Raw genomic sequence first — 17,517 nt, forward strand, 5'->3', positions numbered from 1 at the left:
AACCTCTTAGTTTGTAAGAGACTTTAGTGGCTCATCAAATTAATATACATAACTTTATACTTACTGATGCTATCATATATGCATATAATATGCTTCAAAGACAACAGCTTTATTTGGATATTATTACTAAAATTTAAAGCTATATTTTATAGTCCTTACAGCCAATTTCTTTTATTCTTTCCTCTTAACAGAAATTTTTAATTTTTATGGCCTTTCTCTTTTATTTTTATTTTTAATAAGCTTTACTATAAAAATTGCAAATAAATAAAATCATCACATATCAAAATTAACCAGAAACAAAGTCTACACACCTTATTGATGCATACAATTAGAAATGACCTTTGAAATGGAAGGTCTGGGCAAATGACCCTGGCCTGATATTTATTCCATTTTGTAAGATTAATTTTCATGGTGTTTTCTTCAGAAAATTTATTTGCCTTTTTATTTTGATGACCCAAAAGAATATAGCTGATACAGAATGAGAATATATTTTAAAGGGGTTAGAGATTTTAAAATCTCTTTTATACAATAATGAACTCGAGGACATTGTTCTGTTCCTGTAAAGTGAACAATGTTTTGTAATTCCAAAGAAGCAGAATTCAAGTTCACTTCCTTTGGAATTAGAAGTGGCTAGCCAAAGTGAATGATTTTGATTTGGTATTTATATTACGTCCTGAAGCAGTACTAGAAATTGCTCTCTATTTTTTTTTTTTTTCTATTTTTTGGTTTTTTGAGACAGGGTTTCTCTGTTGCTTTGGAGCCTGCCTTAAAACTAGCTCTTTTAGACCAGGCTGGCCTCGAACTCACAGAGATCCATCTGCCTCTGCTTCCCGAGTGCTAGAATTAAAGGTGTGTGCCACCAACGCCCGGCTAATATTGCTATCTCTTAAAACAGAGAAACTTAGTGCCGCCTTGGTAGAACTGCCACGCCCTTGAGGAAAAATGAACCAGGGTAAGCGTAGAAACATTACTGTGTTACAGTAGCTGAATGTATTATTAAAGAAGAGGCCCGGTGCTTGGTTTTAACAGTCGTACTCCCATGGTAATGTTTTATCTCATAATGGCCTAGCCCTTTAATGGGCAAGTTAGACAACTTTTCTCCTTGCAGTATATGGCAGTGTTGCTTGGAACAATGTGGCCTATTTCAAGCACTGTGAAGAGAGACCATGGCCTTCTGAGGAAGACATGCAAGAAGCACTTGCGATGACTAGCAAGCAGAACAACAAGCAAAGACAGCAGGAATTAATTCAGTTTTGCAGAGTAGCTTCCACAAACAACTGACAGTAAACAATCTGCTTTTTGCCTTTAAGCTCTGACATCATGTAATGTAGATAATTTCAATCTTAAATTTTCTTGTAGAAATAACCTTATGGATTATTTTCCTGCTGTGTTTTGGTTTTATGTTCCTATATTCTTATTTAGTTTTTAAACATCATTGCTATTAACAGGTGCTCATTCAAGTAAAATAAATAGGCAGCATTAATAAGCATAGAAAATGCTAACATATTGAAAGTAAAACTGAAATGAGCCTTACTTGTTAACTCCAACTGTAGATACGCAAATCCATAAGTAAATGTATTTGAGGATAGTCTACTCTTTGCTGATATACTAAAGCAAAATTATACGGACATTATGTAAAATAAAACTGAAAAAATACCCTGATTTTTAAAACTTACAAATAAATATTAGTTTAACAACTGAAGTAAGCAACAGTGAAAATAACATTACATATTGGCACAATAGACTGGTAAACACATTCAATCATTGGATACTAAAAAGTTTATTATTATGATTGATAATATCTAAAATATATTTAAAATACTCTAACATCCTTCACATTACCTAGGAAATGGTGTGGGTTGGGCAACTTCATGTTCTGAATATTTAGACTGCAGAATTTAAATATATATGTACATATATACATATATATAGATATGGATCTATATGAGTATGTCTTTCTGTTTGTAATTCATGCTAATGTTTCTAGCCTTTTCTGTTTCAGCTGTTCTCAGAATGAGAAGACATTAAATGAAACCTATAATCTGTTTTAGGCTTATCATTATAATATGAAATTGATTTTCTGCCAACTCACTTAAGTCAAAGTAATAGCCACTTGTAAACCTGTTGGAATAAAAGATAAGTTGAATTAAATAAGATTAGTTAAATCTCAGAGCATTAATTTGAATCTTGCTTGCTTAAAAATATGTAGAGATTTAATATGAAGAAAAAGTAAGACTACATGAATGCAGGATTTTCTTGAGAACTCTCCTTATATTAAAGATATAATAATCCTTGAAAGTTCAAACCCAAAATTTGAAGATAATATGTTTAAAAGGAGATTTCACAGGCTGTGGGTCAATAGCATTTAGAAGGTAAGATTTCATAAGAACAAACAGGAGACTCAAAGCATATAGCAAGTTTAGGCAGAACACTAAGTTGTAGCTATTAGAATAGTCAAATGGACCAAGGAATGGTGCTCAACGTGGAACTTGAACCCATGACCCTGAGATTAAGAGTGGTGTCACCGTGGACAACTGCATCCACATGAAACCTGTGAGAGCTTGGTAAGTTATTCTAGTTACAAAAGAATATAGTTAAGCATGGCTTATTGATAGTAACACTTTCTTGGGTGGACTCTGTTTGCTAGAGGCAAGTGCTCTCATTTAAGAGAGGCTTCCTGATTCTGATTTAGCTGCAAAGCCTTGCAGTTCTTTTAAGAGGCCCTGCTACAAAACTCTTAAATGGTGTTTATGAATAGCCAACAGCATGCTTCTTGGTGGTGGCAGAAACCTTGGAACACCATAGAGTTGTGGCAATAAGCATGGTTCTGGCTGGTTCCTCTGCCAGATTCTTAGAAAGCTAAGGGATGGGCTGGATCCAGCTATCAAAGCCACAGCCCATAATCTTAGCCACATTGCTTAACTAATTAAATACATGAAGATATAATAAAAGTATTAAATTATTTAAAAGTTAGAGATTAAGAGTGCAAAAGATAAGGGAAGACTTAGATTAACACCTATGTTTTGTCAGCAGCACTGGGGCTCAGTCAGGATTTGAAAGCTTATATTGCTAAAGGTTGAAAAGCTTATGAATATAGCGAGAAACGATGTTTCTGAGTTAAGAGACAGGTCAGTGTATGAATTCAACCAGTTCTCACTGTAGAGAGGTATGCACAGTTCCTAAGATTCAAAGATGGTGGATAGATTCTAGTCATTTGCAGACAATGCATCAATCGCTATTTCTGCCTTTAAAGCGGGTCTTCGGGGGCTTTCCTTACAATGATCCCACATCCTACGCCTTTATCTAGTTATATATCTGAGCAAAGGTATTGAGCTAACCAGAAAGCTTCTTGGAGGAAACTTCCTTTCCAAGAACACACAAGAGATTGTGGTTTAGCTAAGCAAATCTTAGAAGGAAAAGGAAAATCATACAAGAAAGAATGCGAAAGGAGAACAAAAGGCAGTTAGTGAAAGGCATAGGCAGTATAACTTATCTATCCAAACAATTGATAATGCAATAGCTGACTTTGTATGCACCAATAGATTTGCACACGTGCTGTCCTTATATGCAACACAGATTTTTAATAGCATTTGTACTTTATTCATTTCTTCAGCAATAAAACTTTTGCATCTCAAACATATGCAGCTACAAAATCTATCAGAAATTTCAAAGGCAGTAGATTAGTTGATTGGCACGCTCCTAGGAAGGGAAGGAGTTAGATATGGAACTGGAGAAGTAGCAGGGAGGCTGGGCTTCTGAGGAAGGAGTAACAATTTCCATTCAAGATTGATTTTTCACTTTTGGAGTGCTACTATTATTTTATATAATTTCTCTAGAAAATGCATTCTTCATGAAAGCCATTTATTCTGAAAATTATATTTTAATTGCAGATGATTTAGAAGCTCAGAATGAAGATGTAGAGCAGTACAGATATATTCTATATAGAATTAAGAGATTAGATTCAAGCAGGATTTACTCCTCATTGATTTTATGTGCTCATGTGTGTAATAGGCTGCACTGTCACAGAGAAATTGTGTTTTGGATGATTGGGTAAACAATCCACTGTCTGCAACACAAGGAATTATTTATAAATATAATGTTATGTTTCATGCTATATGAAAATAGAACTAGAAAGTTGGGGGGGGCAGAAGTAACCTGAATGGTAATTTCTCAACCAAAATTTCAATCTCATTGAATATTGACTTACTGCCTGCTTAGTCAAGTGTACATGTAGAAACAAAAACGTTGAAGTCTGACTGCCATGCTCAAATACACTAAAAGAAGTCTGTGGCTGTGTCAACTAGGGTAGTAGACCTTGAACAGTGCAGTGATAGATGGGTGCTGGCAGGTACTTCACCAGAGATATTCTGCTCATATGATTAGAAAGGATTTTCATGTTTATATAGAAAATAATAAAACCCAAAATAAGTTTAAAATGAAGCCTACAATGGTACGATTGTGTTTTTAAAGTGTCGCAAGAGAAGCTACACCTGAAGCTGACATATCCAAGGTGGATATTTTGGAGAATGAAGACCTAACTGTAAATCAGAGTTGACTTATTGCCCACCAAGACTAAGATGAGAATAAACATCCATAAAATAAACATTTTAGTGTTTACTTTAGAAATATGGTTTAGTATCTTGTTACTCACAGAGCTAATAAATATAAGACCAAAAAGAAGGTTCACATGGTACTTACAAAGTAAGATGATTGGTTTGCGTTTTGTCCTCAAAAATTTTTATCAGCCAAGTTGAGATGTACTGTGGGTAATTCACTATAAGTATTCCACCAGCAATAAAGGAATTTGGAGAAAAAGCTTGTTTATATGAAATTAAAAATGTTTGTTTCTTATGCCTCCTATTAACCAACGTGAAACCAGTTTTTATTTTGTTTTGTTATTTTTCATGTTATGAATATGTAAACTGTATGCATATGTGGTGTTTCTGCATGTATGTGAGTATCTATGCCAGACATACATAGTTAAAGGCAAGTGTAGTCTCCCTGAAAGCATGTTCTGTCATTCTCCTCCTTATCCCTTTGAGACATTAGGAATGTCTCACTGAGTGTGGAACTCACAGATTTTTCTATACTTGCTGTCTGAGACTCGAGGATCCTTGACTCTTTACCCCTCAACAGCAGTATGATAACAGTAGAGGCCATCATGCTGGATGTTTCACCTGGATCCACAGATATAAACCCAGTTCTCACCCTTGTTCATCATGGGATTGTAGGTATGACATCATCTCCCTGTTCTTGTGAAAACTTTTGTTAGCTGAGTATGATTGCATTTCATGTTCCAGTTTCACTCTGGATTCCAAGTTATTCATCATGATTGCCACATATACCATAGTGATATCTATAACTAACAGACTGAAGATGGTGGGAAGAGCTGTTAAATCACTTAAATTTTCCACAGTAGATGGGATTCACAGGAAGGCATGTCTGGAAAGTAGTAGAATATCAGCTTTAGAATGTAATGCTTACAAAAAACACAAGGAAATACCCCATGCACAGGGCATGAATGGCTGCCCCACTGACTTGAGAACTTCCCTATTATGGGGAATTTAAACTTTAGTAGTCTGATAGCCACACTGCTGAAGACACTTTCCTGACTTTTGTTTTATTTTCCGCTCTTCATTTTGCTCTTCAGCCAGTTCACCTGAGTCACTTGATTGAAGAGTGAGTGTTATCAGGATAGATGAACAAATGTCTCTTTGTAAATTCATACCTCTAGCACATTATGGGTGAGATGATGTAAACAATATCAGGGCAGTATTAAATATAGGTATGAATCTATAATCAGAATGACTTTGATAGCACTTAACTGCAGCTCATCTCTTGTTCAACCATCTGTATCCATGACGAACTAACAATTTAACAACCAAGTTCAATTTCCATTCATCTTACACAAGAACATTCCAGAAATTCCTGCCATGTGACAGCAACAAATTATATAGTTATTGTAATTTAAAAGCTAAGTAAGTCTAGCTAACAACATGCTTTAGCCACAATAAATTAAATAGTAAGAGAGCTGCATCATTTGGAAATGAAAACAGAAGTGATAATGTGAAGAAAGAAGAGGAATCACACAATTGTGCATGAAGCCAATTGCAAGGAGAAGCACTGGGAATAAGAAATTGCAAGAGATAAATGAGAGATAAAAATGGATAAGCTGGATGAGAGTCATAGGACGATGGGACTAAAGATGCACATTGTTGAGTCAGACAGTCACTTTGGGCTTGAGACAGAATAAGCAACAATCTTGTTCTGATATGAGAAAACCTATCTGGGCCAGCACTTCCCAGTAGATACCTTCATCTATTTTGTCTTCAAAGATATATTTAAATATTTTGCTTGGGGAAAAACCATGTGTTCCAATTTTAGTTCCCATTTTGGGAACATAATATCCTAAAGCACTTGAAATAAAAGTACTTGCATCCTATGTTTACCTTCTTATTTGTCAATCATAAACTGACACATTTAATCCATCACAAGAATTCTTTTTCAGGAGAACATTCAAATAAATTACTATTATAGTAAATAATAATGAAAATAATTGTTCTAACTTTCTCCCTTGGCTCTTATTTAAAACAAGACTTTATATTGATTTTTATGGTATGGTGGATGCCTTTATTCTGCCTTTTAGGGAGATGTAGTTCACATACATACTTTCTCAGAACACGATCACATGAATGTTGAAGTCTATTGTCGTCTCTGATATGACAAGACTCATCTAACCTTTGCGTCTGATGAAGTTAACCTACGCTGACTGGCATGAAGACCTCTTATAAGATGCCATTAACTGTAGCAGACACAACTAGGAAACTTACTTGGGGAAATTGTGCTCTTCCAAGGTTTCCATTTGCACTCTTTATTATCCATCAACAGTTTGATAAACTACAATACTGAGCTAATTACACATAGAGCCGAATCTTGAAAGGCAGTCAGGAAATGTCTACAAGCTGTTTCTACCTGACTTGGAAAGATGTTTACAAACTTGAGCACATAGATGGAATTACTGAAGGGACAGCTGTTAATTTGTATTTTTTTTCTCACGTCTGTCTTCTCAAGAGTATATCAAGACACAGGCCATGCTTTTGCAGTTCATCTCAAGTTGTCATTTACTAAAATTGAAATTATTTCTTAATTCACATTAATATTTTCATATATATTTCCTATAGAACTTGAAAAATGAATATAATAACTAAATATTTTAATATTCAAAAGTTTTATGATACATTTATATTAGTTGGCATTTCTGTTTTAGTATAACTATGGGGGAATAGTATACATTTCTCATGAATATATATTATTACCCTTTCAAATCCTAATATTGATTAGATATAAAGTTCCATGACTTTTATCTAAATTCTTGGCTATGAAATGCAATAAATTCTCAATATAAGCTATGTTATAAGAAATGGAGATTCAGACAAATATACTATCAATTGTATTTGCTGTGATTGATGACAACTTTTAAGTGTGGAAAAACTCTGAAGATACTTGGGTCTTGGTGATTACGTGATACCAAGAGACAGAAGAAAATCATAAATGTAACATAATCTATAGCCAACACTAGTGAATAAGCAAAGACCACCTAAACACCAAAGTTTGTTTTACTTAAATAATTAACAAAAATTTATTGCAAGAGATATATTTCACTGAATTTACAGATTCAAGGAACATGATACAAAACAAATAGGGTCATCAGCTTTGTCTAAACGTCAAGTAGGTGCAAATACACAAAGATTAGAAAAACAAGGAGCATACTTTACAACGTAAATTACAGTACTATAAATATATTTTATGTACATTATGCATACTTTTAAGACATCATTTTAATATACAGCATATATTGAACGGATTCTCAAACTATTCAGTGCTTTAATAATATTATATATCAGCAACTTTATTAATTTATTAGCATCATTACACTTACAGTAAATGATTTGAAATCAATAAGGCCAACTTCGGCCAATTTCTTTTGTCAGTTAAACAGCCAATTATGCACGTAGATAGATACCTACTCATATATATATATGTATGTATGTATGTGTATATTCTCTTTTCTTTATGGTGGTGACTAGAAGAGGGGCTGCAGAGGAATGACAGTTGGATGGGGTGAAAGCAGCGAAGGGAAAAGGGCATGGGGTAATGGTGGAAAGGCCAAGTGGCTGGGGTGAAGAACTGACGCCGGGATGATTGGCATCTGAGGAGAAGCAAACAGAGCTGGCTGGCTGCCGGGGCAAAGCCTAGGTCCTACAGTTCCTACCGAGATCTGAGGTAAGGATGCTCTGGTGAGAGCTGGGACTTGCGGGAGAAACTGTTGATGTGGCTGGAGCACTTTGAAGGTTCCTGCAGCGGCGGCTGCGGCGGCAGCTGCAGCGGCTGCAGCATGATGCTGTAAAACAGTGTGGTGGTGGATGGTGGTGACAGAGGTAGAACAGAAGGGCCGCTGTAAAGGCAAAGGCGGCACCGGAGTGCCAGGAGGGGGAAGGGGAGTAGGAGGAAAGGTAAATTTGACCTTGTTGGCTAGCATGTTCGGCTGAATAATGTGCTGGTAGACCTCGCATGGTAGATGTTTTAACTTGTCGTGGTTTTCTATTGGAATCAACAACGCTTGCTCTGGTAAAGCTAATGGGGCCAAGATTTGCTCTGTGGTTACAAAGGCGTGGCCACTGACGTGGGCTTCCTTGACCTGTAATGGTGGCTGCGTGCTAAGGATTCCGGAATTGTAACAGAGCCACTCGGTCGGTGTCTCATTCATCTTTCCCTGTGGAATGGTCTCGGACAGTTCATAACGGCAAATATATGATTTAGTCTGTGAGTTTCTAAAGTTCCTTTCAGTATTAGGCACCTTGAAAGGAATCTGCTTTTCATTGCTGTTTGTAGTCTGGCTTCTTTGATTGGGTTCAAGCAAGGTACTGTTACTTGAGTCCTTTGATTCGGCCCTAGCCACATGCACAGATGTAGGGAGATCATCGGGAGCCTGCGATAAGTCGGATGGAGTAGTCTCCGTGGCTGGCTGCTCGCTTTTGCCACTGGTTTCAGAAGGCAGTGGACTGTTAGGATGTAGCATCACTTTGTGTTCTGTTTGTTCTGAGCTCTTCTCGAGACTTATGTTTTCTTGTGGTTTTATTTTGTCATTTTTGTCTTCCTTTACTAAGCCATCTGAGGGACTCAAAGAAGAACTTCTCTTCATGGAATAATCTGAATTGTCTTTGACTTTCACAGTTCTGCCTCCAATGTGGAATCGACTTCTTTTTCTCCTTCGTTTCTTCTTGGGCTGACAGGGAGTGACTGAAGCACTTGGTGGCCCCAAATATTCTTCCGCTAAACGATTCTGAGGGTTTTCATCAGATGAATAAGAACATGAGTGTTGTCTGCGTTTCCGATGAAATCTTTCTGCTTCGTTCATGAGAGAAGTGTAACCTCTTTTAACAGGCTGATTCTGACTGGGGCCTTTTACATCGTTTTGAGGAACTAAGTCCCTATCATCCCCTTGACAGTTGGACGTCATGGCTTTCCAACAACAGAAAGTTCTGGAATATGTCGGATTTTGTTTCCCAGAATGCATCATTGGTGGATTTGCGTGTCCATTTACAACTATTGTGTTTCTTCCTTCGTGGTTTTGAGAACTGATAACATCATTGTTGGATTCATGGTTCCATGTTGTATTCATTTCTCCATTTTCGCTTACATTTATAGGTTCCGCTTTGGCTCTTTCATCAGGTGGCTGATGTAAGTCTGCCTGTTGCTCTGGACTCCCTTGCTGGCTATGAGGAACTGGTTCCTGTGAACCCTTTCTTGACTCATCAGTGCACTGGCTGTCCATTTCCACTTTGCAGGGAACTTCAGGTTCTTTGGTTGTCTCCTCATGGTGATGGTGACATAACTTTCTCCTTTTCTTCTTCCTTCTGATTTTATGGAACCAGTGTTCAGGAGTCTCCTTCAACCTGATTTTGTTGTATTTCTCATTTAGAGTATCTCGTCTAATTTGATTTCTAGTAAAATTGTATGTGATTGCTTTTCTGTTTATACAGGAAATATCTTTATGTTTCTGATCCACATTCTCGTTTTGTTCTGAATCATAACTATTAGAGAGAGTGTGGACAGCCTGAAGAACAGCAACTTTAGTGTCACCATCTTTATTCCTGCTAATTTCACCATTTGTGACTCCTGCAATTGGTTCATCATTGCAATCAGCATATGGTCTCTTGCTAAAGTCTTCCTTCTGTTGGTAATTAAGGTCATTTAAGGTAGGCTTAGTTTTGTGTTGATTGTTATTTAATTTAGTGGACTTGAAGTCAAAGCAGAGTGGATTACAGCTGTAAGATATTGATGGCTCTGTAGTTGTATAAATAAGCATTTCTGATGGCCACTGAAGGACTGTAGATCCAAGTTTGTTAAGTACAGGTACAAATGGGTCACATTGTCTTTTCCATAAATCTGGTCCTTTTTGTAACCTTGTGTTTTTCTCTGCAGCATTTGAAGGTACCAATGGTTCATGATCAATTTTATTTCCAGTCTCCATTTTGGTCACATCATTTATCTTAGCGTTTTCCTCTCTGGTCATTTGTGCTGGTGTACAGTCATTAGGCACAGTGGGATTTTTTTCCGTGAAGTCAGGGTTGTTTTGACTCACAAGTAAGTCTTCATTAACAACATCTGCCATTGATCTTTGATCTTCAAATGGTGCTGAATTTTGACAGGTATCTGCATCAGAGCATGCAGGGAGTTGAAGTTGGCAAAAGGAAGTCAACGGTGTATTTTTTTCGTTAAAGATTTCTTCCATCTCTTCAACTTGAGGAGTTGTTTGGTCAGTGCACATGGCCTCTGGTGGGTGAAAAGAGTTAGCTTCCTCTTCAGAACCGAGAAGCTCACATGTTGGTGATGATCGTTGCATGTGACAAGTGCTGGGGACAAATCTAGTTTTCCTGCCAGATTCTTTCCCCACAGAGGACTCATCACTGCATTCAGAGAAGGCGGCAGCTGAAGACTCCAGCTTCACAGAGGCTTTCTTTGGAAATGCAAAGGAAAAACCAACTCTATGTCTGTGGATGCCCTGCGCTTGATCCCCAAGATGGCCATTGTTGGCTGTACAGTTCCCGGCACTTTCCATTTCTGCAGAAGCTGTAGTGACATCTTTCCCCTTCTCTTCACTAGGCGTTCGTTCCTGCTGGTTATTAGTGGAATCTACAGCCTCTCTTTGGGAAACTTCATGGAGATTTTCTCTCACTGTAACAGTTGTTGACTTGAACATGGGGCCACTTCCAGGAGCACTGCAAAACAGGAGGGGTATACATACGTTAATAGGAGAATTTAGGAGAAAACCATTCAATGACTTATTTCTTAGATATATAATTACACTTTTTTGGAAAATCTTTTTTACCTTTATTGATTAATCTTTTTAGTTTGATACTGTTATACATGTACATAGTGTATTACGATTGCTTTCTCCATTCAAAGTCCTTTAATGTTCTGCCTGTCCACATCAAAACCCTGTACCTCACAATATCTAAAAGTCCTCTTCCCACACCCTGGATTTTGGTTTCTTTTCCTGCTCTGCTTAGTCTAGCCAAGATAATTTGAGCACCCACTGGATAAGAAGTGTTCACTGGATCATGGCGGAGACAGCACAGGGCAAACCAATGAAGGCAATGATTGTCCTGGATCTGAGTATGTCTGTAGCAGACAGTTCATCAGTGAGTATGGTCATCTCAGTTTCTCCGTCATTCACATCTGACTATTGATGGCTCATTTTTTTTTTAAATTTAGCATCTATTATGAATTTATGACTGATTTAATTATGTTTTTTAGTTATTTCATAGGGTGCAGTTACCTTTGCCAGTGATTCAATATGATTTTGTGGCTGGTCATTGTTGGGGTAACCTGGAGTTATTGTCTAGGATACACTCTACAGATGTAAACAATATGCACGACATTCTTTTGCTTATAGATTATTGCTTCCCAATTAATTTTTCTACCCAAATAGCCACTTAATAAAGCATTATAAAAGTCTCTACAGTAAAATTATTTTTAAATGGCATTAATTTTCAACATGAATCCTATAAAACAAATACCAAAGAAACAGACAAAAACAAACAAACCAACAAATGCCACCTTATTATTAAGATTTTAATAAAATCTTAATAAAGATTTTTGAAAGGCTGGGAGTTTGGTTCAATGATTCATTTCAGCCAGATTTCATCAAGTCTTCTTTTGCCCAACACTTTGCTGTCAGTTAAGTTATCTAGGAAAGAGCTATGGGTCTTTTGGAATTGCTAAGCTCAAAAAATTAAAATTAATTTGAAGTTGAAAGTTACATTGTAATGTGTATTCCCATAGGATAGAGTACTGTTCATCTAAAATATGAATTATATCCCATTTATATTTGGAAGTATATAATGAATTTCAATGTAAAAGAATGACTCAGCCTGTATATAATATAAAAATTCCCAAAAACCTTACCTTTATAGTACTAGTTATCCTAAGAGAAATTCCATTCTATTCTACGCTTTGTTTTTAAGGAATTTCAAATGGCCAAATATCATACCTGATTTTTAAAATCTTTAACGTACATCTGCTTGCCTGGCTTGCTTCTAAATAAAGTTGCCATTTTCTTATACATAAAACTAATTGGGTTGTGTGTGTTTGTGTGTGTATAAAATGAGAAATATTGTCTACTGAAAGTTTTAGTTAATATAAGTAATATGAACATTGTTTATAACCTATAAATACAGTTTTCTTAACATATCGAAGCGATGTGGCAAATTCTATTCCTAGATTACTGCATTATATAGTAGTTAGGTCCCACGATTTGATACAGCCTTGATTGGCAGCTACTAGGTACCTGATGCCACAGCTGTAAACAGCTCTCATTGCTGTAGTTGAACAGCTCTCTATTCAAACAATTCCACAAGGATTTTAAAAAATGCTCACACTGTTCTAAATTTTAAATTTGGAATTTCTAAAATGGCTTATTAGTCAAAATATTCCATTGCAATATTCCATAAGAAATTAATTTAGCATGAAATCTTTGTTATAGACAGTAACAAGAGAGACTTCATTTGTTGAGAGAAATAAGGGCATATTACAAGTAATCTTGTTTTTAATAGAATTGCCCTGACTGGGCTGGTGAGGTCTGAATTATGACTCTGTTCACATCTAACAGCTGCTCACTCTGAGAAGCAGGTCAAAGTTTAAGAGCTGTGAACTTCTCACAGTCCAGCTATAGTTTATTCACAGGGAAACTAATTTTGAACTGCTTCTGAAGTGTGCAGTATCTTCCTGACCTCTCTTTCTCAAATTTAAAAGTAATTTCGAAGAAAAGGCCTCCAAATTATCATTTAAAAAACAAAATAAGATCTCCTCAAAAACTCTTTTTGCTAAGAGTCGGGAGATAGTGGTGTGCTCTTATCCTCAGTCGAATGGTTTGAATTTCACAAAGAAATGGGACAGCTTTCAATTAAGATGGCTTAGATACGAGCCTCTAGTGATGTAAAATTTACTCTTAAAGCTGAGATTACAGTAATTTGTGGGTTTAGTGAAATGTGCATTAAGCAGGTGTTTAAATGAAATTCAAATTGCTCTTCTGCAGAAGGCCACACAAACATGCATGCCTTTTTCTGTGGACTGAAATAAATAGATTCTTGCCCTTCGTTTCTAACTCCTGCAGCTATGTTTTAGGTGTATTTTAAGGAAAGTTAACATTTTCTTATAGACTCACCACACAGTTTCCTTTCTTAGCTCAGCCAGCTTGTGAAGACGTTGGAGTGCCTTTTCCTGTTTTCTTCCATCCTTCCTGGATTTAGATGCTACATTTCGAGCAAATTCTCTCTGTTTCAGTTCTTTGAGCCTCTATTAAAACATATGAAAATAATTAATAGCATCTAAGTCAAGAGCAACTTTAAAGTTATGACATTGCAGGGATTTTTCAATACATTGACTTCATTAAAGGAAAACACCGTCAATGCAAAACCTGTTTCTAACAAAAATATTTTCTTCCATTTTGGCTTGTAAAGATGCCCAACCATGTAATTATATTACAGTAGAAGTTGCGTCTGAGCTTTAGTTATATTGAAATTGCAACCTTCCTTCTGTTCTTATTGATTGTGATCTTCTAAGTATCTTTGCTTAATTTAGATAATGCATTAGAGACTTTTCTTTTAATCCCCTAAGCTTCAAACAAATTCAATACATTTATGGATTTTGGTTATAAAATAAAATAAAACTTATTTTAATTGAAAGTGCTCTGTACTAGGACATAATGCCATAAAGCCTAAGGCAAATGATTTCTATTGATGTGATATCTTAAATAGCTGTTCTCTCAAATATCAGGCACTTTGCCCAAATCAAGATCTTAGAGAAAATTATACATTTTTTTTCAGAAATTATTATGTTGAGCATTTTTAAATCTGTAGTAAAAAAAGATTATTTTCTAAGTTGAAGGCCAGTAAAAATGCAAAAACACTTAAAGACAAACAGTAAATGTTTGCAGGAGAAGGGATGGAACGGAAAGCAAAGGGGTATTGTAACTGGTTTCTTCTGGAGATAATCTATAGTTATAAAAATGGTAAAATAGCATTTTTCTCAATAGTTTGTGATGTGTTAAAATCATGATTTTAACAGTAGGATTAAAGAACTCAGAATGATGTGGCTCTATTTTTATGTTGTTGAATAAAATTTCAACAAATACTGTATGCATATTCACTGTAGCCTTATATTTAAAAAGGCCTACTCAATAAGTATTTATGAAAGTTGAGGGCAATTATTTGTATTATTTTAATCAAGAATTATATATACATAATTTTTTATACCTCAAAAAATTCATTCTTTCAAGCTGATATTTTTCTCAGAATTCACTTTTAATTTAATTTATACAGCATCAGTAAGTAGCATCAACTATTTAGGGGATTCATATAGAATCAGATCTGAGAGATTTCTGATAGTTTTATTGAGTTTTTAGTTAGGTTTACACATTTATATAATCTTATCAATCATTTTTTCTCTGTTATATTCTTTGATATTATTTAAATAACACAGACTTTTTTCAGTTTTCTTATTAGCAATAATCTATTTCTTCAGAAGAGCTCTTTTTATAATTTCTTTTCTGTTTTTTTTTTTTTTAAAACTAATCAATCTATCTCTTTTCATTTTAACTACCAATACCAGTTCCCACACCTCCTCTCCTCCCATTCCATCCACGTTCTCCCCACCCCCACCCCCATCCAATCCTCAGAGAGGGTAAGGCACATTGCTTTGGGGAAGGTCCAAGGACTTCTCTACTATATCTTGGCTGAGCAAAGTATCCATCCAAAGACAATGGGTTCCCCAAAAGCCAGTGCACACAGATAAATCCTGATGCTGCTGCCAGTGGCCCCACAGTCTGCCCCAGCCATGCAACTGTCACCCACATTCAAAGGGCCTAGTTTGGACCTATGCTGGTTCCTTCCCAGTGCAGCTGGAGTTAGTGAGCTCCCATTAGCTCAGGTCAACTGCTTCAGAGGGTGACCCCATCATTGTGTTGACCTCTTTGCTCATATTCTCATTTTTCCCACTCTTCAATTGGACTTTGGGATCTCAGCCCAGTGCTCACAAAGGGTCTCATTACAAATCAAAACACAATGGAAGGGAAATCAGATTTTCTTAGAACCTGCATATCCTATGATGGAACTCTCAATTTTCCTGGTATTGTTGTTCAGTACGAACTTCCAGGCCTAACTGAAGAGGCTGCCATGCATATATTCATTTAAATTTTTCTAGGTATCCTTGCAAGTGTTATCCTGGACACATTTTAAATACCTGTGGCAGCCTACAAACCACAATCCCAGAGAACTTAGACAACAATGAGGACACTAAGAGAGACTTAATAGATCTCATCTACATGGGAAGTAGAAGAAGACAAAATCTCCTGAGTTGAGTAAATTGGGAGCATGGGAACCTTGGGAGAGGGCTGAAGTGGGGAGGGGAGAGCGAGGGAGGGGAGCAAAGGAAAATGTAGAGCTCAATAAAAATCTATAAAAAAATCTGTGACAATGGAAAATTGCCTTTTCCCTTTCATATTTTTATTGTGGTCAAGAGGGGAAGATGTTGTGGCATATAAAATGTTATTTATATCACATGAGGAAGTACTGAAATGTGACCTGATTGGCTGAAACAAAGGGCTCTAGGGAGATGGAAGGAGAAGGAACTATTTCAAATTCAGTGATTAGGGAAGGTACTTTTATTTTAAAATGTTTGTTTCAGTACAAACTCAGCACCTTAAGACAGCTCACGCTTCTTAGCTGTTAGTATACGTGCTGTTTCTTCAGTCAAATTGTTTTCACTTGGAAACACGGCTGGGGAAATCTCTTTAAGAGCTAATTGAGCCGGGCGGTGGTGGCGCACGCCTTTAATCCCAGCACTCGGGAGGCAGAGGCAGGCGGATCTCTGTGAGTTCGAGGTCAGCCTGGTCTACAAGAGCTAGTTCCAGGACAGGAACCAAAAGCTACAGAGAAACCCTGTTTAGAAAAATCAAAAAAAAAAAAATTACACAGAGAAACCCTGTTTAAAAAAATCCAAAAAAAAAAAAAAAAGAGTTAATTGATATAAGTCATGTTCTTCTAACAATAGTTATAGGACTAGATCAAAAGCTTATATATTTTTAAGGGAGAAACATTATTGTAAGCCTCTAGTACCTTATAGAACCCTTTCAGAAATTGCCTTACAAGATGACAGCTTCTTCAGAACTGGTGAAAGGTTCCAGGTGTTTGATGATGGTTGTGAAACTTTCCAGTGAATTAAATATTAAAGACTGTGTGAGAAGCAGAAGAAGCCATGTATATCTGAAATCCTGAGGGAGTGTGCACTGTCTTTCATGGGCATGACCATGTCAAGAGCTCAAGCCTCAGACCCGCGAAGAAATTGCAAGGTTTTCCTCCCCCATCCCACACCATGAGCCAAGTCCATGTTATGAGGGAAGTGGTAAAATCTTCCCTTCTGGTTCATGTGATGATGTTCAGAGTGATTGTAGAAAATGGCCGTCATTGCTCTTTTTCCTTAAATGTTCTCAGTCTGAAGACTGGTTCCCTACAAAGACTGGTTTTTCCTGAGTTTAACTAAATTTGCCTCCTTGATTCACCTGTACACCTTTGCCTCCTTGTTTATATGTAATAACTCTCCTATTTGTCAATTTGTATAGATGAACCTCTCTGTTCAACTGTATATAATAAACACTCTAAGTTTATGTGATACTGTGGTACCACCAGCAGAGTCAAACCCATCCCATCACCAGATTTTCTGTCTCTATGTTTCTGTGTGTGTTTGTGTTTTATTTGTTCCTTCAAAATTTCCAATCTGGTCCAAGTCTCTCGGTCCATGCAAAGGATGGGACAATGGCAAATCCTGTTGTTCATTTTGATTGGGAAAAGAAAAGCCCAGTTATAAAATTATATACTAAATCATGAACTGAAGCCAAAGGATCTCTCTCTCTCTCTCTCTCTCTCTCTCTCTCTCTCTCTCTCTCTCTCTCTCTCT

The 17,517-nt window shown here is 36.5% G+C and overlaps 1 protein-coding gene across 1 annotated transcript in view; it reads right to left on the bottom strand.

Annotated features, from left to right (window-relative positions):
* Nucleotides 1-7,619: 7,619 nt before the first annotated feature.
* Nucleotides 7,620-17,517, bottom strand: part of Znf804a (zinc finger protein 804A) — a 190,913-nt gene continuing 181,015 nt past the window's right edge. Inside the window, exons 3-4 of the mRNA XM_050121245.1 lie at nucleotides 13,730-13,860; nucleotides 7,620-11,282 (exon numbers count right to left, since the gene is read on the bottom strand). Coding sequence (XP_049977202.1) covers nucleotides 8,084-11,282; nucleotides 13,730-13,860 — 3,330 coding nt within the window. The 3' untranslated portion in view covers nucleotides 7,620-8,083. The remainder of the gene's footprint in view (nucleotides 11,283-13,729; nucleotides 13,861-17,517) is intronic.

The sequence above is a fragment of the Alexandromys fortis genome, unplaced genomic scaffold, assembly GCF_014885135.2.
Source record: "Alexandromys fortis isolate MF-2015 unplaced genomic scaffold, M_Fortis_MF-2015_v1.1 scaffold_8_1_9099942, whole genome shotgun sequence".
Taxonomy (NCBI): domain Eukaryota; kingdom Metazoa; phylum Chordata; class Mammalia; order Rodentia; family Cricetidae; genus Alexandromys; species Alexandromys fortis.